The 25,014-nt window shown below is 45.7% G+C and overlaps 1 protein-coding gene across 3 annotated transcripts; it reads right to left on the bottom strand.

Annotated features, from left to right (window-relative positions):
- Positions 1–891: 891 nt before the first annotated feature.
- Pla2g12b (phospholipase A2 group XIIB) lies at positions 892–24,728 on the bottom strand. 3 transcript variants are annotated; one of them, XM_045137645.1, is made up of 4 exons: positions 24,420–24,728; positions 13,700–13,776; positions 10,132–10,297; positions 892–1,423 (listed from the first exon to the last, which is right to left on the bottom strand). In XM_045137645.1, exons 1-4 carry the CDS (start codon positions 24,628–24,630, stop codon positions 1,302–1,304), a joined length of 576 nt encoding a protein of 191 aa, XP_044993580.1. In that variant the 5' UTR covers positions 24,631–24,728; the 3' UTR covers positions 892–1,301. The 3 variants fall into 3 exon arrangements, with proteins under 3 accessions (XP_044993580.1, XP_044993579.1, XP_004657966.1); XM_045137644.1 differs by having other exon boundaries at positions 892–1,420; positions 13,688–13,776; XM_004657909.2 differs by having other exon boundaries at positions 13,688–13,776.
- Positions 24,729–25,014: the final 286 nt, after the last annotated feature.

The raw sequence follows: 25,014 nt of genomic DNA on the forward strand, positions 1-25,014 counted from the left end.
ACCCTACCTTGCAAAAAGAAAATGAAGAAGAAAAGAGGAAATGATTTAGGTCAGCAACCTTTTTCTATGAAGGGCCAAAGGGTAGACCCTCTTGACTTAGGGCCATGAAGTCTTGGTCACAACACATCTCTCTCTCTCCCTCTCTCTCTCTGTTACCAGGCAAGAGCGACTGCAAGTAAATGTGACATAAACAAAAGCAAGTGTTGCTGTGTTCTGAAAGGCTTTACAAAAATAGCCTTTTGACTGGATCTGGCCCATGGGGCTTAGTTGGCCAACCCTTGACCTATCTTGGTGGCCCTTGGTGCATTCCAGGAGCAACCAGGTTGCTTGAAGTCCATTATAACCAGCATAGGCACAGTCCCTGAGAGTCGTTTGCATGTGTGTGTACGTGTATACAGGCTCATCAGGCTCTCTTGAGGCTGTTCATGAATACCCATCAAGCTTTATGTGGGTGGCTGGGGAATTGAACCTGCTGGGCTGGCAGGCTTTGCGAGCGAGCACCGTTACCCACTGAGCAATTTTACGGCACCATCGAGTCTGAAATGGCACACTTCAGCAAGCCCCCTGGTGCTCTTCATCCACCGTCAGTGCCAAGTCAGTCTAGAGAATGGCCGTCTGTCCGTCACTCCCTGAGGCTGTAGGAACTATCCCTAACCATGAGGGTGACACACACTCCTTTGACTCTGGGAATACCAACAGGAGCAGGCCACTGGAGAGAGAAGCTGTGAGCCTCGGAGTCTTAATTCCATCTGACCTGCATCTCCAGTGGCCTTTCCCGGCTTTCATCTCCTGAGCACCAGCGGGGGTTATCATTGGTAGAACTTACCAGGTTGGATTCCATTCTGCTCTAAGCATTTCACTTAGAAGGCGATAATGGAATTCAGTCACCTCTTTTCGGGTTTTCTAAAAAGTACTTTATTAAATGTGAGGTGCTGGCTGGCAACTGAAACATGGGCCAGAGGAAAGTCACTGTTCCCAGTGCTTGCATTCCCCAGAATTTCACCTGTGACTATCATGATTGGATCTAGGAATCACGGGGTTTGCTTGTAGTTGTTTTTATGCTAACAACTGGATTTCCAGGCAAATATGTCTTGGTTGGGAAGACCGGTGTTAAAGAGTAGCCTTCGAGCTCTCCACATTCTCTTCTCGGCTTTCCTCAAGGGACAGGACTCCTAGTTTCCTTTCTCCTGCTTTGTGGTGTCCAAAGTGTCGGAAGACAGGATGACACACATGTGCGACACCACGCCACCACTGTTCTGAAGCTGTGATGTCACCCAAAGCCAGGAGGGACCGCCTTGTCCTCATAACTCCTCTTTCTCCTCTTCTGCACAGATGCAAGCTGCGCGTTGACTGTTCATAAAAGGCCGGCAGCCCAGGGTCCACACAGTATTGAACACGGTGTCAGCCAGGGAATCACAGGCTACTTGAAAATGATGAAGAAAAACACAGGTTAACACAGAGGATTATCCCAATAGTGCAATTGTGGAGAGGCAGTATATTTCCAAGGATAGCACTCAGGGGAAACTATCAGCCAAGTACAGCACTAGAAAGACAAGCATAGGGTTGGAGAGATGGCTTAGTGGTTCAGGTGCTTGCCTGCAAAGCCTAAGGACTCCTGTTTGAATCTCCAGGTCCCATGTAAGCCAGATGCAATGACACAAGTGTGCAATGTCGCATGTGCACACAAGGGGGCACACATGTCTGGAGTTCATTCACAGTGGCTAAAGACCCTGGTGCACCCATTTCTCTCTTTCTCTCTCAAAACAAATTTTAAAAAAGACAAGCGTACATTAAAAAGAAGCCTTCTGGGGCTGGAGAGATGGCTTAGCGGATAAGCGCTTGCCTGTGAAGCCTAAGGACTCAGGTTTGAGGCTCGATTCCCCAGGACCCACGTTAGCCAGATGCACGAGGGGGCGCATGCATCTGGAGTTCGTTTGCAGCGGCTGGAGGCCCTGGCGCGCCCATTCTCTCTCTCTCTACCTGCTTCTTTCTCTTTCTGTCACTCTCAAATAAATAAAAAGTAACAAAATTGTTTTTTTAAAAAAGAAGCCTTTTCTCCATCCAATCCAATAGAGCAGGTGGCAGTTGACAGTACCCTCCTTTTGTGGGACCCCTGGAAAAAGAATCCAAACTTCCCATGCCATTATGCTCACTGTTTTGAGACTGGTCCCTTAGACAACACCACTGCGTACCCATAGCTTCCCCTCCTCAAATGTGGGGATAAGTGCCAGCAAAACAGAGGCAAAGACATCATTCCCAACTCACAGTTTGGACCAAGAACGAACAGGTTACCAGATCGTTACCATGACGATAGTAACCCAAGGAGGTGTGGAAGCCCAGGGATGAGGTTACTATCCTCTGGAGTACGGGCTCTTAGGGAAGGCATCTCAGAGGGAAGTGCTTTGTTTACTAGAATAAGGGGACATTGTAAATAGCAGCATGCTAAAAATGCGATAACGTAGAAGAAATGGATACATTCTGGGAAAGGCATAAACTGCTGGAGTGACTCAAAAGGGAGTAAGAATGGTAAGTAGGTAGCTAGTCTGTACAAATACAGTTATTCATTCAGGAGCCAAGTCCACATGGTGTCATGGAGAACTTTACCAAACATTGAAAGAATTGATACCATTCCAAATACTTAAAAAAATTACATGAAGATGTATGACTGTTTCATTTTATGAGGGCAATATGACTCTGCTGCCAAAGACAATACATAAATAAACTATACCAATATCTCCTATAGATGTGGAATCTTCAACAAAATACTAGTAAACTGAACTTGGAAAAAAACACATAAGAAAGTTTTTAGCTGCACGTGTTGGTACATGCCTTTGAACCCAGCACCGGGAGGAAGAAGTAAAAGGATCACCGTGAGTTCAAGGCCAGCCTGAGACGGCGTAGTAAATTCCAGGTCAGCCTGGACTACAGCAAGACCCTGCCTTGAAAATTGAAAAGTAATCTATCATGATGGTTTAGCAGTTAAGCACTTGCCTGTGAAGCCTAAGGACCCCGGTTCGAGGCTCGATCCGCCAGGACCCACGTTAGCCAGATGTACAAGGGGGCACACGCATCTGGAGTTCATTTGCAGTGGCTGGAGGCCCTGGCGTGACCATTCTCTCTCTCTCTCTCTCTTTGCCTCTTTCTCTCTGTATCTGTCACTCTTAAATAAATAAATGAACAAAAAAAAATCCATCATGAAAAAGTGGGACTCATTTTAAGAAAACACATTGGGCCAGGTGTGGTGCACCCCTTTAATCCCTGTACTTGGGAGGCAGAGGTAGGAGGATTGCTGTGAGTTCAAAGCCACTCCAAGACTACATAGTGAATTCCTGGGCTATAGTGAGACTCTACCTTGAAAAACCACACAAATAAATACAAGTTAGTTCAACATACTGAAAGCAATGTAATGTACCATATATCAGTAGAATAAAGAGCAACACATTCTGCAGAAGAATGTTTGGAAAAAAACAACAACACTTTGCCATGACAGAAATAACACACTAGGAAGAGAGCTTCCGCAGCCAGCAGCCGTGGTCAATGGCCAAGACTGACTGCTTCTACCCTGAGATGAGGAAGAAGACAAGAGTGTCCGGTGTCCACTCTTAACACTTCCCTTCAGTACTGGTTGGAAGTTGTAATCAGGGAAATTGAGCAAAAAGCAAAAAGCCATTCAAGCTGGGCGTGGTGGCACACACCTTTAATCCCAACAGTTGAGAGGCAGAGGTAGGAGAATCACTATGAGTTTGAGGCCACCCTGAGACTACATAGTGAATTCCAGGTCAGCTGGGCTAGAGTAAGACCCTACCTCAAAATAATAAACAAATGACTGAATGAAAGAAAGAAAAAGAAAAAGGAGAGGCAGAAGGAAGGAAAGAAAGAAGGAAAGAAGGGAGGGGGAGGGAGGAGAAAGGAAAGAATGGAAGAAAATAGAAAAAAAGAGACATTCAAATTAGTAAGGAAATGATATATGAATGGCATCTTATATAAAAGGCAGGCCAAGAAATCTACTGGAATTGAACCATGAATTCAGCTAGGTCACAGAATGAATCAATAAGCAAAAATCAATCACCTGGATGTCTGTACAATATCAATAATTGATGTTTCAAGAAAAGGAAACAATATTCCATTTATAAGCATATCACAAAAATATAAGAAAAATATGGGCTGGAGAGATGGCTGAGCGGTTAAGTGCTTGCCTGTGAAGCCTAAGAATCATGGTTCGAGGCTCAATTCCCCAGGACCCACGTTAGCCAGATGCACAAAGAGGCGCACGTGTCTGGAGTTCATATGCAGTGGCTGGAGACCCTGGCGCTCCCATTCTCTCTCTCTTTCTCTCTCTGCCTTTCTTTCTGTGTCTGTCATTCTCAAATAAATAAATAAAAAATGAACAAAAAAAATTTTTTTAAGAAGTGACAGTTGAGTGTCCAGCATAAATGAGACATCTGGATCACACCCTTGAGGCCGGGGACCACTGTAGAAGAGGTGGTGGAGAGAACGTAAGAGCCAAGGAGGGGAGGAGTGCTGTGGGATACTGTCTTCCAGACACAAAGTGGCCATGACATTCAAGACCTCACAGCACCTGTCATTACCTGCACAAGACCTGCACAACACTGAGCTCATCACCATGCTGTCATGGATGATCAAGGAGGGGGGGAGGGAAAGAGGGGCTGGAGTGATTGCTCAGTGGTTAAGGCACTTACCTCATGTGGAGGTTTGATTCAGGTGTCCACCATAAACTTAGGTGCTCTGAATGCTAGGTTCCCAGCTGATGGAGATTTGGGAATTAACGCCGCCTGGAGGGAGTGTATTGTTGGGGGCAGGCTTATGGATGTTATAGCCAGTTTCCCCATGCCAGTGTTTGGCACACTCTCCTGTTGCTATTGTCCACCTTATGTTGGCCAGGGGTTGCTGTCCACCCTCTGCTCATGCCATTGTCTTCCCCTGCCATAGTGGAGCTTCCCCTCAAGCCTGTAAGCCAAAATAAAACTTTTTCCTACAAGCTGCTCTTAGTTGGGTGATTTCTACCAGCAATGGGAACCTGAATGCAACAGTAAAGTGGTACCGAGGAGTGGGATTGCTGCTAGACACCTGACTGTGTGGCTTTGGCCTTTTGGAACTGATTTTCAAGAGAAATGTGGAAGGATTTGAAACCTTGGCCTAAGAGATGCCTTGCAGTGCTGTAAGTACAGCTTGATGGACTATTCTGGTCAGAGCTGCAAGACCTGAATGCAGTAAGAAGTATGGACTGTGAGATTTGGCTTATGAGGGTGAAACGGAGCTTTGCTTGGACTGGGCTAGCAGTTTGTGTGAGAAGCTTGCTCTTATGCCCATGTCCTGAGAAGTTGTGTAGGGTTGCTTTACATAGAAATGAACTGGTGTGAGCAGAGGGATATGGCACAGAAAGAAAAATCTTTGAGTGAACTGTTGCCCATTCAGCTGCAACTGAGAGATTACAACCATTGAGACTGGGCCAGCTGACCTGCACTGGGGCAACAGGAAGAATGTAGACTCTTTTGAAGGGGCCTGAGTGCTCAAGGAGTGTCCTGTTCTTCAAAGTTTGCTTTATTCCCCCCCTGGCTTAACAAATTGCCACCCTATCTGTTATTGTGGAGTATAAGAAATGCAGGAAAGAGAGGGTCATTGAGTTTGCAACACAGTCTTGTGTTTTGGAAATGGTCATGGGCAATGTGAAGCAGGTTTGCTGGGTGCCTGCATGGAGACCCCATGGAGCCATGAGGATGGACTGTGGCTTGCAGTGGAGATGCCGGGCCCACGAAATGGCTGCCAAGGAGAGCTGCTGGCCCTGATGAAGTTTTCCAGGACTATGAATAGCCTAGCTGGAGGGGCGGAATTGGAAGTCCAGAGACTTGTTGCTGGTTAGAATTATCAGTCTTGGAAATTAGTCACTGGCTAGAGTTGTTGGACTTGAAGCCACAGAGTTTGATGTTTGCCCTGGTTGTTTTAAATCTTGTATTGGTTGAATATTTCTTATGCCTAATGCCATCTTTTTCAGTGTGAATGTTTATTCTGTGCCATTATGGGGTTTTTGAGGTTATTTTTTGGTATTACAGCTCAGTTAAAAGACATTGGACTAGGGGATGTATGAACATCATTGGACTTGATAAAAATTATGCAACTTTTAAAGTTAGATGAATGCATTGAATTTTACATCATGTATGGTTATCAGTTTATGGGGGCCAGGGGCAGAATGTGGTGGTTTGATTCAGGTGTCCTCCATAAACTTAGGTGTTCTGAATGCTAGGTTCCCAGCTGATGGAGATTTGGGAATTAATGCCTCCTGGAGGGAGTGTATTGTTGGGGGCAGGTTTATGGTTGTTAAAGCCAGTTTCCCCATGCCAGTGTTTGGCACACTCTCCTGTTGCTGTGGTCCACCTTATGTTGGCCAGAAGGTGATGTCCACCCTCTACTCACGCCATCGTTTCCCCTGCTATCATGGAGCTTCCCCTCGAGCCTGTAAGCCAAAGTAAATCTCTTTTTCCCAGAAGCTGCTCTTGGTTGGGTGACTTCTACCAGCAATGCAAACCGGACTGCAACACCTGGGAAGCCTAACAACCCAGGTTCAATTCCCAGTACCCACCTAAAGCCAGATACATGAAGTGGTACTGGAGTTTATTTGCAGCAGCTAGATGCACTGGCACATCCATTCTCTCTATCCATCTCTCTTCTCTCTATTTTTCTCTGCTTACAAATACTCTTTTTTTTTCAAGGTAGGGTCTCATTCTAGCCCAGGCTGACCTGGAATTCACTATGTAGTCTCAGGGTGGCCTCAAACTCACAGCAATCCACCTACCTCTGCCTTCCAGGTACTGGGATTAAAGGCGTGCACCACCAATGCCTTGCTTACAAATATTTTTTTTTAAGTGACATCTAAACAGAAGAGGGACTAATTGGAAAGAAGAACAGATTCAGTAGAGGGGGAAAGAGGAGATGGGGGGGACAAAGAAGGGTGGTGAGGGGTATATGTTCTTGGGGAAGTTACCTTGTATATATGTATGGAGGTTTTCAATACATTTTTAAAAATATAAATAAGTGGGGGAAAAGGGCTTAGGATATAACTCAGTGACAGTACACTTGTCTAACATGCTCAAGGCCCTGAATTCAGTCCTTACTTAGTGTTACAAAAATAAAATCTGTATGTTGAAAATAAAAAGACAAGCCAGGCATGGTGGTGCAACCGGAGTAGGAGGAAGGCTGTGAGTTTGGGGTCACCTTGAGACGACATAGTGAATTTCAGGTCAGCCTGGGAAAGAGCGAGATCCTACTTAGAAAAGACAACAACCACAAAAATCACCCAAGCAGAAAAGAGTCAGTGAATCTGAATAGACATTTCTCACAAGCATATTTACAAGGGCCAATAAACACATGGAAATCGGCACCATTAACTGTCAGGGAGATGCACTAGGATCCATAATTTAAAAAAAAAAGTAATAAATGTTGATGAGGATGAGAATAAGAAATTGGAACCTTTTGGGAAATATAAAATGGTTCAGCTGTTTGTGAACACAGTGTGGCAGTTTCAAAGAGCTAAACATATAATGACTACAAAATCTAGCAATTTCTCTCCTCCATATTTATCCAAGAGAAATTAAAACATAATTCCACAAAAACTTGCACATAAATTTTCATGGCAGCAGATTAACAGCCAACCTGAAAAATCCATCAATTGATGAATGAATAAAGAAGATACAACAGCTAGGTGTGGAGGCGCACGCCTTTAATCCCAGCACTTGGGAGGCAGAGGTAGATGGATCGCCGTGAATTCAAGGCTACCCTGAGACTACATAGTGAATTCCAGGTCAGCCTGGACTAGTGAGATCCTACCTTGAAAAAAAAAAAAGAAAAGGAATGAAATACTGATAACATTGTACCCTTCCTAAGTGGAAGAAATCAGTCACAGAAAACCACATATCATGATTCCATTTATATGAAATGTCCAGAAGAGGTAAATCTATTTAAGTAAAAAGTAGATACATGGGGGCTAGAGACATGGTTCAGCAGTTAAGATCCTCACCTGCAAAGCCTAACAACCTGGGTTCAAGTCCCCAGTATCCACATAAAGCCAGATGCACAAAGTGGCTCATTCATCTGGAATTCATTTGCAGTGACTAGAGGCCATGGTGTGCCCATTCTCTCTCTCTCCTTGTAAATAAATAAAAATAGTAAAAAAATTGTCTTACAAAAGTAGATTCAGCCAGGCATGGTGGTGCACACCTTTAATCCCAGCACTCGGGAGGCAGAGGTAGGAGGATCACCGTGAGTTCAAGGCCACCCTGAGACTACATAGTTAATTCCAGGTCAGCCTGGACCAGAGTGAGACCCTACCTCAAAAAAAAAAAAACAAAAAAGTATTTCAATGAGTAAATCATATAAAGTGCACCTCAGATGAGCTGTTTCAATACTACCAACAAAAAAAGACCAGGGTGTTCCAAGCAGAAGGAACTGCGTTGTAGAAAGTTTGGGCCATCGACCCAAGTTGTTAGCAGTGACAGGAGTTCAGAGAAAAATATGAATATCCAAAATGATGCTAGAAGATAGGGACAAGGGCTAACTCAGAAAGGGCTGTGTGGCTTAGAGGTTAAGGCACTTGCCTGTGAAACCTAAGGACCCAAGTTTGATTCCTCAGTACCCATGTAAGCCAGATAGATGCACAAGGTGGCACACACATCTGGAGTCCATTTGCAGTAGGTGGAGGCCCTGCTATGCCCATTCTCTATCTGCTTCTCTCCACACAAATAAATACTTTTTAAAATTCTTTCTTTAGGGCTGGAGGTATGGCTTAGCGGTTAAGGCACATGCCTGCAAAGCCTAAGGACCCAGGTTCGATTCTCCAGGTCCCACATAAGCCAGATGCACATGGTGGCACATGCACCTGAAGTTCATTTGCAGTGGCTAGAGGCCCTGGCATGCCCATTCTCTCTCTCTTTCTCTCTCTCTCTCCCTCCTTCTCTTTGTCTATAATAAATAAATAAATAATAAAATGTTTTTTAAAAATCTTCTTTAAAAAACAAAAGGACTGTGCATGTTGAACTCAAGGGCTGGTACTCAGTCCCTGAAGAAGAAAAATGTCTGAGTGACTTCTGTTGCAAGTGGAAACAGATTCATGTGATATAGAAATATAGCTGGTCCCAATGGAGAGAATAAATTGGATGGGACACAGAGGCGGAGATAATTTGCAGAAAGCAGGCAAGTGGGATATCAAAAAGGTATTTTGGAGAAAGAATCAATAGGACATTGGCTTAGGGGAAGTAACTTGACCTGACCCTAGATTAGCAGCCTCTGTCGACATAGTATAGAAAAGCTCTTCCTTTCACAGGGCCCAACTAATTATTCCTATTTCCAAGTCCTCACACATTCACTTCAGGACTACTCCAGACGGTGCTCTATGGACAGCATCCAAGACTCTTCCTACAGCTGGCATCCTCTGGGGCATAGGACCAGCTCTGGATATGCCTGATTTTCAACCTTTACCATCTAAAATGTTTAAATGCTAATACCTTCATATGTTATGTTTTAGCTTCAGAAGCAGAGACATTAAAACTTTTTTCTAAAGTAAATTGGAGAAAAAGAAATGACGGATTCAGTGCTAGAAATTGAGTAGCTAAGCAGTGTTTAAAAATATTTTTTTTCTAAACCCCACAGAAACATTTACACAACAAAAACAGAGGTCTAGAAAAAAAAAATTCCTACCCAGAATGAGGGGAAAAAAAATATATATGGAAAAAAAAAAAAAAAAGGACTTCAGCCAAACCAAGTGGTCCAATATAGAACAACCGTTGTGTGGAAAATTATTTTAACAGTGGCATGGATAGTCCCAGCCAGCTGGGTAGCAATTTCTCCAGTCTTCAAGGGGAGATTTTTATTTCTCTGGGAACGTATTGATGAAGTCCTCTCCACCTGGAGGGGTGCCAGCAGCCCCTGGGCAGGACAGCAAGAACTTTAATGAAGGAGTGCCCACACTCTACCTCTGCCTTTCCTGCCTGAGGCCCCAGCCTTCCAGAAAGCAAGCTCAGCGAGCCCTGAGCTCTCCCAGTCAAGGGGCCCTGGCTCCCTCTCAATATGGAAACAGGAGCAAACGGCCCTGTCACCAGGAATTGTCCTTAAGAGACCTACCTTCCACGTTGGAGACGAAGCCAAGGCTCCGCTTGAGGTCGGCGCAGATGGAGTGGAGGCACCACCGGAATTTCGCATCGCAGCGGTACTTATTGGCGCCACAGGTGTCGTAGCAGATGTCCAGCTGATTGCAGCATTTGGTCATGGCTGGGATGCCCAAGTCCATCTATAAAGGGATGGAGGAGAGCGCCACGTTTACACCAAAGACCCGAGGCAACCCCTGGCCTTCCTCAAACTCTGGCACACCAGACCCATTCAGAAAACGCCAAGGACTGAGAAGAAACTTGTTACTGGACACTGTTGAATGTTATTTGGTTATTAATGTAATAAGTGGCTGACCCACTTTCCATCTTTCTCTCTTCAAATCCACAGTGTAGCTATGGATGAAGACAGAGAGACCAGAAGGGAAGTCCGAGGAAGTCCACACTCAACTAAATCTCAGCACTTGGTCTTAGACTCTGAGTAGAGGGTCCTACTGCTAAGTAGCATAAAAACGTCAGCCTTAGCCAGGCGTGGTGGCAGAGTTAGGAGGATGGCTGTGAATTCCAGGCAACTCTGAGACTACATAGTGATTTTCCAGGTCAGCCTGGGCTAGAGCAAGTCCTTACCTCAAAAAAAAAAAAAAAAAAAAAACCAACAGCTTGAGAGATGGCTCAATGGTTAAGGCACTTGCCTGCAAAGCCTAAGGATCCAGGTTCGATTCTCCAGGACCCATGTAAGCCAGATGCACATGGTGGCACATGCATCTGGAGTTTGTTTGCAGTGGCTGGAGGCCCTGGCACACCTATTCTCTCTCTCTCTCTCTCTCTCTCTGTCTCTCTCTCTGTCTCTCTCTCTGTCTCTCTCTCTGTCTCAAATAAATAAAATGTTGAAAATTATAACTTTAAAAAAATAAATAAACAAAAGAAATCATCAGAACATCATTGGTGTTTATCAAGCACCCATCTACTGTAGCACCATTTTAAGATTTGTGTGAGTTGGGGAGATGAATGGGGTGCAGAACACACAGCACTTGACCACAGGAGACCAAGTTCAGACCACAATACTGTGTGTACCAAGCACCCTCAAACAGCTGTAAGTGTTGTGGCATAAATGAGTCAGGTCAGAGAATACTGCGTACGAGGTACAGGGTTATGAAACAGGAACTGGGGAGCCGAAATAAGACTGAGCCCATTATGAGACAAGATGTAGACAAGGGACAGGGGAGAAAGGAAATGAGAAGATCATCTGTAAGTCAATTTGTTTAGTGTTTCAAAGGTCTTAATAGGGAAATAGATGCACGTGCATATGTGGTGTAAGTGTGTATGTGTATATTAAATGTTTGGGGGGGGCGCTCAGTGATGGAGCGCTTTGCTCGAGGCACCGAGTTTGATCCTCAGCCCTGTAAAGCAAACGAAGCATTCTGATGAGGCATATGGGCAAACTGATGCATGGTCTAAAGTTTCCAGGCAGCTGTGTAGTGTTGATAAGGAATCTTGAGCAAGGAAGGGATGGTATGCAGGGGGTGGAGTCATGGTCTGTGGTGTGGAAGGTGAGTGAGCACAGGGTGGTCTAGGGGAAGTAGAACATGTTAGCATCCTTTGTGGGTTTTTTTTTTTTAATTTATTTATTTGAGAGCGACAGACACAGAGAGAAAGACAGATAGAGGGACAGAGAGAGAATGGGCGTGCCAGGGCTTCCAGCCTCTGCAAACGAACTCTAGACGCGTGCGCCCCCTTGTGCATCTGGCTAACGTGGGTCCTGGGGAACCGAGCCTCAAACCGGGGTCCTTAGGCTTCACAGGCAAGCGCTTAACCGCTAAGCCATCTCTCCAGCTCTGTTTTTTTGTTTTTTTTTTTCTCATGACTTAGACTTGGTTTTTGGTTGTTGTGGTTTTTGTGAGACAGGATCTTATGTGACCCAAACCTGTAATGTAGCCGACACTGGCCTTGACCGCCTAGTCCTCCTGCCTCCACACCTGGCTTGGGTGACTTGCACTTGGATGGGAGACGTGGGGTTCCAGGCGTGGGGGAGGGCGGGCCGCCAGCGACTACACATCCTTTCTCCCTGAGTGTCTTTACGCCTTCTCTACTTGAACTTTTGTTTCAAAGCCAACAGAAATAAAACATGGCCTTTCACAGTTTAACGTGTTCTTTTAAGCCTGAATACATCTCATTAAGAGATGGTCCAACTCATTAGATGAGGCACAGATCTGGGAATGAAAACTCTGGGTAAATTCTCACTGATGAGGCCTAAAGTAAAGGCTTTTGCCTAGCATTGCCTCCCTTCCCTCCCCCCCCCCACCCGCAACTAAAATTGCATCAAGATACAGACAGCTGCCAATTATATTGGATTGAGTTCACATATGACATCCCTCTAGCTACATTTTACATGAAATATCCTTTTTGGGGGAGAAGGGGGTTTTTGAGAGAGAGAGAGAGAGAGAGAGAGAGAGAGAGAGAGAGATTGAGAATGGGCACGCCAGGGCTTCCAGCCACTGCAAACGAACTCCAGACGCGTGCGCCCCCTTGTGCATCTGGCCGACGTGGGACCTGGGAAACCAAGCCTCGAACCGGGGTCCTTAGGCTTCACAGGCAAGCGCTTAACTGCTAAGCCATCTCTCCAGCCCTTTTTTTGGTTTTTTGAGGTACAGTCTCACTCTAAACCAGGCTGACCTGGAATTCACTATGTAATCTCTCAGAGTGGCCTCAAACTCACAGTGATCCTCCTACCTCTGCCTCCCCAGTGCTGGGATTAAAGGTGTGCGCCACCACGCCCAGCTTGAAACATCTTTTATAAAGTAAAGAAGGTCAGGGCTGGGAAGATGGTTCTGCAGTTACATGTACTTGCTTGCAAAGCCTGCTGGCCAGGGTTGACGTCCCCATTGCCCAAGTGAAGCCAGATGCACAAAGTGGCACATGCATCTGGAGTTCGTTTGCAGCAGCAAGAGACCCTTGTCATCCATACTCTTTCTTTTTTTCTTCCTTCCTTCCTCTCTCTCTCAAATAGTAAAAATATTTAAAACTAAATAAGTAAAGTGAAGAGAAGGTCAAAAGGCTTCCAGGAAAGCTTAAAGGAAGTTAATTCTTTGCTTACTTCTAAGTGAGGCTGACAGTTCAAGAAAGGGTCTGTGGAATGCTAACAGATGTTTACCCAGCATACTCCAAACATAGCTGATTTGATGCCTTTAGCAGGAAATGAGCAGCTTGGGAAGGTCAAACGATGAGCTCCACTGCTCAGTACCAGCCCAACACTGGGGTGAGTCAGTAATTTAACTTAAATAAGCCAACCCTGTCAGATCTACTTCAAATTATGTCTTGATGCCCTGAGTCTTGGCAGATGTGAGTATTCGGTGATTTCAAAGTTTGGATGATTTCCTACCAGAGGCTTTTCTGAGGGAAAGCTGTCTTTGAGAGAAAGAAATCAAATCTTTTATTTGGAAATTCTCTCCTTTCCCCCCAGATCTAACTCAAGATACCTAATTACATTCCATTAAGTGACCACCTCCAGCAGCACTAACTCTTGGATTACCTTAGCGAAAACCCATCAACCAAAACATAATACCAGCAGTACATACACTTCCTGGTACCTTGAGACCCAGGAAATAGGAGCTGCAGCCGTTGGGCTCCTGAGGTTTGTAGCCAGGTCTGGGCATCGGTGCCTTTCCTAGCAGGAGGAAGAAAGAAAAGAAAAGAAAGAAGAGATATTTAGTAGCCAAACATTTGGGAATGTTCATCAAATAAAAATCTCCCAGATGCGTAGTCCATTTTTCCTTTAAGAGTCACTGCTCCAGGTTGAGAAGATAAAGATTAGGTGAAGTTCTTGCCTCAGAAACATGAGGAACTGAGTTTGATCCCCAGAATTCACAAAAAAAAAAAAAGAAAAAGAAAGAAAAGCCATGCATGGTGGCACTTGTAATCCCAGCAATAGGGGCAGAGGGACAGGTAGATTCCCTGGCGTTTATTTCCAGCCAGTCTAGCTTAACTAGTGAGAGACTCTGAAAAAAGTTAAAAAATAAAATAAAATAAAATAAAATAAAATAAAATAAAAGCAGGCCAGGCATGGTGAGCACACACTTTTAATCCCAACACTGGGGAGGCAGAGGCACCATAGGTTCGAGGCCCCCTGAGACTACATAGTGAATTCCAGGTCAGCTTGGGCTCGAGTGAGACCCTACCTCAAACAACCAAACAAAAAATTTTTTTTAATAATTTATGTATTTATTTGAGAGAAAGAAAGAGGCAGATAAAAAGAGAATGGGCTCGCCAGGGTCTCCAGCCACCGTAAACGAACTCCAGACACATGTACCACCTTGTGCATCTGGCTGATGTGGGTCCTGGGTAAGCGAACCTGGTTCCTTTGGCTTTGCAGGCAAATGCCTTAACTATTAAACCATCCTTCCAGCGCCCCCCCCCCAAAAAAAATTTTTTTTAAAGGTGAATGGGGGCTAGGGCTGAGGATATAGCTCAGTTGGAAGTGTGCCTACCTAGCATGCACAAAGCCCTGGATTTGATCCCCAGCACTGCCAAAAAAAAGCCACTGCAAACGAACTCCAGATGCATGTACCATCTTGGCTTATATGGGTCCTGGGGAATTGAACTTGGTTCCTTTGGCTTTGCAGGCAAATGCCTTAACTGCTAAGCCATCTCTCCAGCTCATCAGGACAGTGAATTTGATGGAATGTTTCTCCTTATCCTGCTTGCAATATTCAGAAGACTTGAGTTTCAGCCATTTTTGGAAAACCTGCAGCCACTCACTATATAAAGATTTTCTTTGCCTCATTGTATTTAGTTTCTGTTTTCTCTTAAGCCTCTTATTTCTGAATGTTGAATCTTTTTTAATTATCCTGACCTTCACATATCTTAATCTTCCTGTCATATTTTCAATTTTGTTCTTTGTACTGAATTCTAGCAGGCTTCATTAATTTATTTTTCATTTCACTCGTTTGTTTTAGCATTGACTAATCTGCTACTTAATTGATCCACTAGGATTTTTCTTTCAATAATTATACTTTTCATATGAATTCTACTGGTTTCTTCTTTCAAATTTGTGTATTCATTTTTCTTTTTTAAATTTTTTGTTTATTTTTATTTATTTGAGAGCAACAGACACAGAGAGAGAGATAGAATGGGCACACCAGGGCCTCCAGCCACTGCAAAGAAACTCCAGACACATGTGCCCCCTTGTGCATCTGGCTTATGTGGGTCATGGGGAATCAAGTCTTGAACCGAGGTCCTTAGGCTTCACAGGCAAGTGATTAACTGCTAAGCCATTTCTCCAGCCCCGTGTATTCATTTTTCATTAATTTTTTTCTTTGAGGTAGGGTCTTGCTCCTGGAATTCACTATGTAGTCTCCGGGTGGCCCCAAACTCACAGCCCTCTTTCTACCTCGGCCTCCCCAGTGCTGGGATTAAAGGTATATACCACCATACCTGGCTACATTTGTTTTTTCAATTATGTTTTCTATTCATTTATTTAATAATTTCAAATATCTTTCTCATATTATGATCTCCAGTCCTTAGGCTGCCAATTCTCACTTTGTGTGGCTTTGATTTTAGAATGTTTATTTCAACGTGGTCTTTCCCTGGCCTTGAGCTCACAATACCTTGAACTCACTCAGACTTCTGACTCAGCCTCCTGAGTGCTGGGATTATAAACATGTGCCGCCACATCTGGCTAATACTCATGCTTTTTTGTTTTTTTTTTTTTTCGAGGTAGGGTCTCACTCTAGCTCAGGTTGGCCTGGAACTCACTCTGTAGTCCCAGGCTGGCCTTGAACTCACAGTGATCCTCTTACCTCTGTCTCCCAAGTGTTGGGATTAAAGGCGTGCACCACCATGTTGTCTTTCAAACTGAGGGATGACATTCCTGCCTACCCTGCGGATGATGAGGGTTACTTCCTTCTATTGAGTGTAACATTTAACGTTAACCACAGAAATCTGCTTAGGAATGAGGCTGGAAACAAACTCTACCTCCAAAAGAGGCTGTTAGAATATAGACAGTTGTATAGTTTAATGCGTTTTTTGTTTTGTTTTGTTTTGTTCTGCTTTTTGAGGTAGGGTCTCACTCTGGTCCATGCTGACCTGGAATTAACTATATAGTATCACAGTGGCCTCAAACTCACGGCAATCTTCCTACCTCTGCTTCCCGAGTGCTGGGATTAAAGGCGTGCACCACCATGCCCGGCTTTGTTTTGTTTTTTGAGGTAGGGTCTCAGTCTGGCCTAGGCTGACCTGGAATTTTCAGGGTGGCCTCGAACTCACAGCAATCCTCCTAACCTCTGCCTCCTGAGTGCTAGGATCAAAGGCATGCACTACCACACCTGGCTAAGTTTAGTACTTTAAGCGTAGGCATCATTCATGTGTCACATCCACAAATTGGTTTTGTTTTCTGTCTGGGGGTGGGAGTGAGGCTGGAGAGATGGCTCAGCGGCTATACAAGCATGAGGGCCAGAGGGAGCCTGAGACCACTGAGTTCGAGTCCCAGAGCCCATGTAAATAGCTGGGCATGGCCACACAGGCCTGCAACATCAGCCCCGAGGGAGAGAGAGACCAGAGAATCCGTAGGGCTCAGAACCACCAGAGCTCCAGAATCCGTGAATAGACAGTCTCAAAGAACCAGGCCGATGAACAATGGATGGAGACACCCAATGTTCTCTGGTCCCTGCATGTGCACATGGAGTGCCACATCTGACTTCACATGTGCATACACCACACACATGCACACAACACACCTGCTACACACATGCACATACGCAAAAAAATACGAAATGAAAAAAGGACAAAAGGAGGGAAGGAAAGAAGAAAGAAAAGAAAAGAAACACATTTTCAACCTCAGGCCACTGATAGGGTGCTGGGTAACAACTGGAGAGTCCCAGTTGGCAAATGGTGACTCAGCCCAGCCCACTGCCTTCTTTGGGTAACCTGCCAACTAAAAACAGGTTTTGGATTTTTAAATGAGGGAGGAAAAAGCCAAAACAAGAATGATATTTTATGATATGTGAAAAGTATATGAAATTCAAATTTTAGAGCCTATAAAGCAGTTTTATTGAAACACAGCCCCTCTCCTCATGCATTAGCTGTGGCTGCTTTCACAGGACAAAAAAGTCACAGAGTATTACAATCTCAAAATAAGGGTGGCTTTCTAATCAAGATGTAAAATTCAGAGGTCATAAAGAGACTGACAGATTTTATCTCATAAAATTTAAACCTTCTGAGTAAAGTGGAATGCTGTAAAAACACTGGAGAAACAAACAGGAAGGCGGCTGGGGGAGAGCTAACCATAAAACCCAGCAATTCCTCTTCCAGCCATGTATACTGAACTCTTGGCAAGCCTTTCTTCTCTCTCAATTCTGCCCCTGGAAGGGTCAGGAGAAACTTCTAGAACTTTATGGCCCAGGTCAGCAGACTATCTTCCGTGGTAAGTCCCTTCTCCTCACCCAGCTGGTTCCCTGGAGGTGCTGACGAAGGCATGGGCACTTGTCAGCCAGGATTTGCTTCCCAATACTCACATAAAGCCAAATGCACAGAGCAATACATGCATCTGAGGTTCATTTGTAGCAGTACGAGCCTGGAATGTCCATATTCTCTCTCTCCCCCTCTTTACTTACAAATAAATAAATGAATATTTTAAAAGATTGTTTTTTCCAGATAGGGCTTCACTTTAGTACAGGCTGACCTGGAATTCACTATAGCCCAGGCTAGGCTAGTTTTGACTCAAGTTCCTCCTGCCTCAGCCTCCCAAGTAGCTGGCATTATAGATGTGCAGTGCAGAGAGTATGTCTTAAAAAAACTTTAAAGACAATTTTTCCCTTACAACTAAACTGAAGGAGCTCACCTGGAGGTCTTTTTTATTAAAGTGTGATCGATTGAACAGCATTTACAGGATCCAGAAATTGCTTTCCTAACCTCCCCACACTGACCTTCCCATGGCAGAGAGCACTTAAACCAACTGTAATTGTTTCCAAGTACTTCTTCCAAAGCTGAGGGTGTGGGTCTGCCACTGGGATCATGGGAATTTTTCTTTTTTTTTTTTTTGCTTTATATTAAAAGACAACCAGAAGAACTCAGACGCCGTTAGCTTGTTTGCCGGACTCTTTCTCATATTATTCATAAAATTTGTGGGTACCTACCATGTTCCATACATACCACTAATCCTTTCATTTATTTTTTAAAAAATTATTTTATTTATTTATTTATTTGAGAATGACAAAGAAAGAGGCAGAAAATGAGCATGCCAGAGCCTCCAGCCATTGCAAATGAACTGCAGATGCATGTGCCCCCTTGTGTATCTGGCTTATGTGGGTCCTGGAGAGTCAAACCCGGGATCCTTAGGCTTTGCAAGCAAAAGCCTTAACCGCTAACCCATCTCTCCAGCCCTCATTTCATTTCTTTAATCGTCACGAGAACCTCGTGAGGTAGATAGATATCGTTTGTTTGTTTGTTTGTCTGTCTGTCTGTTTGTTTGAGGTAGGGTCTCACTCTAGCCCAGGCTGACCTGGAATTCACTATGTAGTCTCAGGGTGGCTTTGATCTCACGGCAATCCTCCCACCTCTGCCTCCTGAGTGCTGTGATTAAAGGTATGCACCACCACGCCTGGAAACATTCACTTTATATATCTATATTAGTTACTTTATCATGGCTGTGACAAAATGCCTGGCAGAAACAATTCGAGGGAGGAAGGGTTTATTGTTGGCTCATGTCTGAGGCTGCCGTCCATCGTGGTGAGCGAGGCACGGAGTCAGGAGCATGAGGTGGCTGGTCACATTGTGCCTGGAGTCAGGAAGCAGAGAGAAATGCCAGCTACTGCTCTGCTCCCTCGCTTTTTATTCAGTCCAGGACCCCAGCTCACCCATATTCAAGTGTCACCCATATTCAAGGTGAATCGCCCTTTCTCCGTTAAACCTCTCTAGACATGCCTCACAGACGCTCCCAGAGGTTTTGACTCTTGGGTAATTCTAAATCCTGTCAAGTTGGCAATCAACAGAAATCACTGTAATATCAAAATATGTATTGGTATCTTTAGATTTCACCTGGGAAGCTTAAAGATCTTAATGTCTGGGCCCAACCCACAGCGGTTCTGCCGTCAGGACTCTGAAAAGTCCTTAGGGTCTAACATGTGACCAAGGCAGTGCCGATTGCTTTACATAGTGGTAAGTGCCTGTCAGGTATAACATGATTTCTTTCCCTCCCACATTTCTTCCTTCCTTTCTCTCTTTTCTTTTTTACAAAATGTTAATTATTTTATTCACATGCACTCCAAGGCCTCCAGCCACTGCAAACAAACTGCAGCACTCTTTTCTTTATTTCTTTTTCTTTTTCTTTTCTTTTTTATTTTTATTTATTTTTTTTTTATTTTTCTTTGGTTTTTCAAGGTAGGGTCTCACTCTAGCCCAGGCTGACCTGGAATTCACTATGTGGTCTCAGGGTGGCCTTGAACTCACAGCGATCCTCCTACCTCTGCCTCCCATGTGCTGGATTAAAGACGTGCGCCACCACGCCTGGCCCCCGATAAAAAATATTTTTAAAGTGCAGATTCAGGGTCAGGAAGATGGTTAAGTGATTAAAGGGGATTTTCTTGCAAAGCCTCCTGGCCTTCAATCCCAGATACCCACGTAAAGCTAGGTGCAAAAAGTGGTACATGTATCTGGCATGTTAGCAGCAGCAAGAGACACTGGCATGCCCATGCACACATACATACACACACACACAAATACAAAAATAAATAATTTTTTTAGTGCAGTTTAATGGTACGACCACAGACCCACTGAGCCAGGATCTCTGTAATACAAAAGGAACTCTATGTTCTGAGCAAAGATTCTCAGGGAACCCTTGAACACACACCCCTTGATATCAGCTATGCTTTTTGTCAATGACTCAAGCTGAATCTTGTCACACTCAGGGCCCAATCCTTTTTTTTTTTTTTTTCTTATTTATTGAGCTACCTTATTTATTTATTTGTAAGGAGAGCAGGAGAATGAATATGACTGTGCCAGGGCCTCTAACCTCTGCAAACGAATTCCAAATACATGCACCACTTTACGCATCTGGCTCTACATGGATAGTGGGGAATCAAACCCAGGTTGTTAGGCTTTGCAGGCAAGCGCTTTAACCCCTGAGCAATCTCTCCAGCCCTCTAATCCTTTTCTGACAAGTGCCTCTTTTAAGTGTTGACATGAAAACTAATTGCTTTAAACCTAAGGAACGTGGAGGCAATGAAGACACGTTATTGTAGGTGCCAGGAGACACACCTGTACCTGCCCTAAGACAGAACAGAAGTTCTCTAAGAGCGACATCTTGGGACAGTGTGCACTTGTCATGACTGGGTGTTGTTATCTTCTGGAAGCATACAGGTCTTGATGTCTGGGTCTGTGCCACAGAGGTTCTGACTTCATTGATTTGGTATCAGGACTTTGAAAACCTCTCCAGGTGATTCCAATGTGTAGTCAAGGTAGAGAATCAGCGCTGTAAACAGCGGTAGGTATCTGTCAAGTATGTCTTTTTCTAGCTGACTGTTAAACTTTCCTCTGGCAAAAGGTGGAAGTGTGGTATAAAAGTATATCATGTGCATGTACGAAAATTGTCAATAAAATGTTTTTATTGCAAATTTTAAGGAAGTTTTTTTTTTTTTTTTTTTTTGGTTTTTTGAGTTAGGGTCTCATTCTAGTTCAGGCTAACCTGGAGTTCACTCTATAGTCTCAGATTGGCCTCGAACTCATAGGGATCCTCCTACCTCTGCCTCCCAAGTGCTGGGATTAAAGGCGTGTACCACCACGCCCTGGCTAAGGAAATTAAAAAATATGTATTTTGAGAGAGACAGAGTATGAGCGTACCAGGTCTTCCTGTCACTGCAAACAAACTCCAGACACATGTGCCATTCCCTGAATCTGGCTTTACAAGGGAATTGGGGAATTGAATCTGGGCCGCCAGTCTTTGCAAGCAAGAGCTTTTAAGCTCGAAGCGATCTCAATGGCCCTGAGGAGGTTTGCTTGTTTATTATTTCTTTGTTTTAGGCTGGTTGGTTTACTTCAACGTGGCCCCAGAACCAGGAGCAGTTGGGCCACCCCACGCACATGCAAATTATGTGGCCAGAACTACCAATCAGAAACACTAGCGATGGGGCAGCAATCTCTTTAAATATCACCCAGGTGGGTCAAAGCACCCAGAGAAGAGAAGCTGGTGCGCAAGGGCATGTCACATAGCAAAGTGTAAAGGAACAGTTAGGTGTGTGTTCAAAAGATTGCCTGATGCCCAGCGAGCCAGAGACGATGTTCGGTCCTCTTTGGGTTCGGCCTAGCCCACAGGATTCCAAAGGTAAAAATTACCTCCTAGTTTCCTAATGTGTTTTTTCCAGGCTCCTCCTTGAGCAGGTTCTGTCTGGTATGGAGGGAGGGGAGTTATTTGTCTTCCTGTTCCCTCTCTGTTGACTATCCCCAACCCCCTCCAGTTGCTACTGGAACCTTCCCTGTGGGGCCAGAGGCTCCCCAACCAAAACTGGCTGAAATCTTTAGATGCACTTTGCTAAAGAAGAAAGAGGGAGCCAGTTGTGGTAGCGCACGTTTTTTTTTAATCCCAGCACTTGGGAGGCAGACGGAGGAGGATCGCTGTGAGTTCGAGGCCACCCTGAGACTCCATAGTGAATTCCCAGGGTGAAACCCTACCTCAAAAAACAAAAACACAAGCACACAAAAGAAAAAAAAAAGAAGAAAGAGGGTTTGGTTTGTGATACTTTTTTTTGTGTCTTACTGTTAAATATTTGCTAAACCTTAGATATTAGTGAAAACACCTGTGTTGATTCAAAAAGCCTGGAGTTAACCCTTTCCTGCCTCAATTAGAACTAGGCCACAAGGCCACTGAAATTATCTAACCCACCCTGGACAATGGCTGAGGGGGTCCAGGATCGACCCTGTGAAGTTCTCGCTGTGAGATGCAGTGTCCTTCTGTCACTGTGGCCCCGTGTGGTCACTGCCTGCTGGGGAGCAATGGTTTAACCATTTTCTCCTGGCCACTCAGTGTGTAAGGAAGCCATCTTCCCTGTTCAGAATAGCGGCGGAGGGCTGAATCCAGTGGGTGTGCAGCTGTTTTGAGTCTGTGGAAATCTGGATTCTGTTTTGGAGTTCTATCTGTGTTTACAGAAAGTATTCCTTCAAGCATGTTTCCCAGCTGGGCTAAATTGACTTGCCTTTTTTTTGGTATTGTTGTTTTGTTTTGGTTTCCAAGGTAGGGTCTCGCTGTAGCTCAGGTTGACCTGGAATTCACTATGTACTCTAAGGGTGGCCTCGAACTCATGGCAATTCTCCTACCTCTGCCTCCCAAGTGCTGGGATTAAAGGCGTGCACCATGCCCAGCATTGACTTGCCATTTAAAAAAAAAATTTTTTTTTGTTTATTTTTATTTGACAGCAACAGAGAAAGGGACAGAGAAAGAGACAGAAAATGGGCGCACCAGGGCCTCCAGCCACTGCAAATGAACTCCAGATGCATGTGCCCCCTTGTGCATCTGGCTAACGTGGGTCCTGGAGAATCGAGCCTTAAGCTTCACAGGCAAACACTTAACCACTAAACCATTTCTCCAGCCCTGACTTGCCATTTTTATCTGTAATCCCATGACAGGACCATTGGATAAACTGAATGTGAGTGTGTGTGTTTTCAAAGGGCACTTGCAGAGCTGGAGTGCGGCATGCACTCAGTGTGCAAGGCCTGAGTTCAATCCCCACAGCCTTTAAAAACAAAGTTTCTCATCTGCACGTGAAATTACACCCAGCTGGCCTGACTGCTGGGCCCAGAGTGAAGGGGAAGAGGGGAGACCTGTTCCAGGCAAAACTCTTGGGCAAACAGGCACCAACCAGCTGGCTCTTCAGAACAGTCTTTGCAGCTCAGACAAGGCAGGCTTGGGTACCTCTGAGGACTAGCTGAGGGAAAGTGCTTGGGGCCCCTGGGGGGCAGCAGGTCTGTCCAGGGATGCCCTAGGCCAGCCCTGACTGGGGCAGCTGACACAGACTGCTCTCTTGGGAGAGTCAGTAAAGTGATGTCGTTCAGCCTCTTGTGGCAGGAAAAAGTGACTACCTTCTAGACTGAGCTCAGCTCTGGAGGACATTGTCCCACCTGGCAATCATTTTCTCTGGGTGATCAGTTTTGGCTTTCTCCCAGGAGCGCCTCAGGGGTCCCCATGTCCTCTCTTCCACCCGTGGCCTTTTCTTAAGCACTTTGCCTTCCCAAGAAAGTCGCAGATAGGGCTGGAGAGATGGCTTAGCGGTTAAACGCTTGTCCGTGAAGCCTAAGGACCCTGGTTCGAGGCTCGAGTCCCCAGGACCCACGTTAGCCAAATGTACAAGGTGGCACATGCATGCCCATTCCCCCTACCCCTCTCTCTCTCTCTCTCTGTCTGTTGCTCTCAAATAAATAAATAAAAATAAACAAGAAAGTGGCAGATGACCCTAGGAAAAGCTTCTGAGATAAAAGACAGTGGAGAGAAGGTTGAGTTTCAAATCACAAAGAATACTTAGGGGGTTGGAGGGATGGCTTAGCGGATAAGGAGCTTGCCTGCAAAGCCAAAGGACCCAGGTTCGACTCCCCAGGACCCACACGAGCCAGATGTACAAGGGGGTACACACATCTGGAGTTCCTTTGCAGTGGTTGGAGGCCCTGGCGCGCTCCCCCTCTCCCTCTCTCCATCTCTCTCTCTCTCTCTCTCTCTCTCTCCCTCCCTCCCCCTCCCTCCCCCTGCCTCCCCCTGCCTCCGCCTCCCCCTGCCTCCCCCTCCCCCTCCCCCTCCCCCTCCCCCTCCGCCTCCCCCTCCCTCTCCCCGTCCCCCTCCCTCTCCCCCTCCCCCTCCCTCTCCCCCTCCCTCTCCCCGTCCCCCTCCCTCTCCCCCTCCCCCTCCCTCTCCCCCTCCCTCTCCCCCTCCCTCTCCCCCTCCCTCTCCCCCTCCCTCCCTCCCTCCCTCCCTCCTCCCCTATTTCTGTATCTCTCTCTCTACCCGCCTATTTCTTTCTCTCGTTCTCCCTCTCTCTCCCTCCCTCCCCCCCTCTCTCTCTCAAATAGAGAAATGAAAATAAAGTATTTAAAAAAGAATACTTAGATCCCATATATTTCACTGTGCATTTATATTTATATTTATATTTGGACTTGAAATATCATTGGGCCTCTTGTGTTTTTGATTGCTAAACCTGGCAAGCCAGCCTAGTGGTGTGGCATAACAAGAAGACAGTTCACGCCAGATGGCAGGTAGCCTCGTGGGGCTTCCCGTGGGTCCGCTGAGAAAGTTCTTACAGCCAAAGAAACCGGCCCCCCGACCCCCCTAGCACTCACCGTACCGGCACCGGTACTGACACAGGCCGTTCTTCCCTCCCAGCAGTTCCAGAAAGGAATCGAAGTAGCTGTTGACGGACTCGAAGCTGCCCCGGAGTTGCCGGAGGCCCCAGTCGGAGTAGGACTCCTCGGCTTTGGGGCTGGGGTCGCTCTGAGCCAGGCCAGCCCCCAGACCCAGGCACACCACCAAGACGCCGGCAGGCAGCTGCATCCTGCACGCCCAGGTAGGAGCTGCGTGTTCCCCCCGCCGCCTCCCCCAGCCAGGGCCCCAGGAAACCTGGGGACACAGCGCGCAGGCGGGGCGTCAAGCAGGACCAGGCCGGGAATATCGGAAACACCCAGCCTGTGTTCCCCACAGGTGGACTTTAAACGCAGCCATGGAGGCTGGGACCAGATCTGGGAGATTAGAAAGGGGCAAAGGTGAAACCGTGGGAGGGCCTGTCTGCGACATTGGCCCAAGAGGGGACTTCCCAGTGGATCCCCGCTGGCTGCCAGGGGGGATGCTGGTGCGCTCTGGGGTGGGAAGAGGGGGGATGAAAGAACCCCTGAGAGTCTGTGTGCCTCCCCGCCCCAGCTTGTGAATCAGTTCGGCTGC

Source organism: Jaculus jaculus, chromosome 18 (genome assembly GCF_020740685.1).
Source record: "Jaculus jaculus isolate mJacJac1 chromosome 18, mJacJac1.mat.Y.cur, whole genome shotgun sequence".
NCBI classification, from domain to species: Eukaryota; Metazoa; Chordata; class Mammalia; order Rodentia; family Dipodidae; genus Jaculus; species Jaculus jaculus.

Coding starts and splice junctions, on each gene's coding strand:
- Pla2g12b (XM_004657909.2), bottom strand. CDS start 24,630: ATGCAGCTGCCTGCCGGCGTCTTGGTGGTGTGCCTGGGTCTGGGGGCT. Junction 13,777..24,419: donor TCAGTACCGGTGCCGGTACG/GTGAGTGCTAGG, acceptor TCCTCCTGCTAG/GAAAGGCACCGATGCCCAGA. Junction 10,298..13,687: donor GTCTCAAGGTACCAGGAAGT/GTATGTACTGCT, acceptor ATCCCTTTATAG/ATGGACTTGGGCATCCCAGC.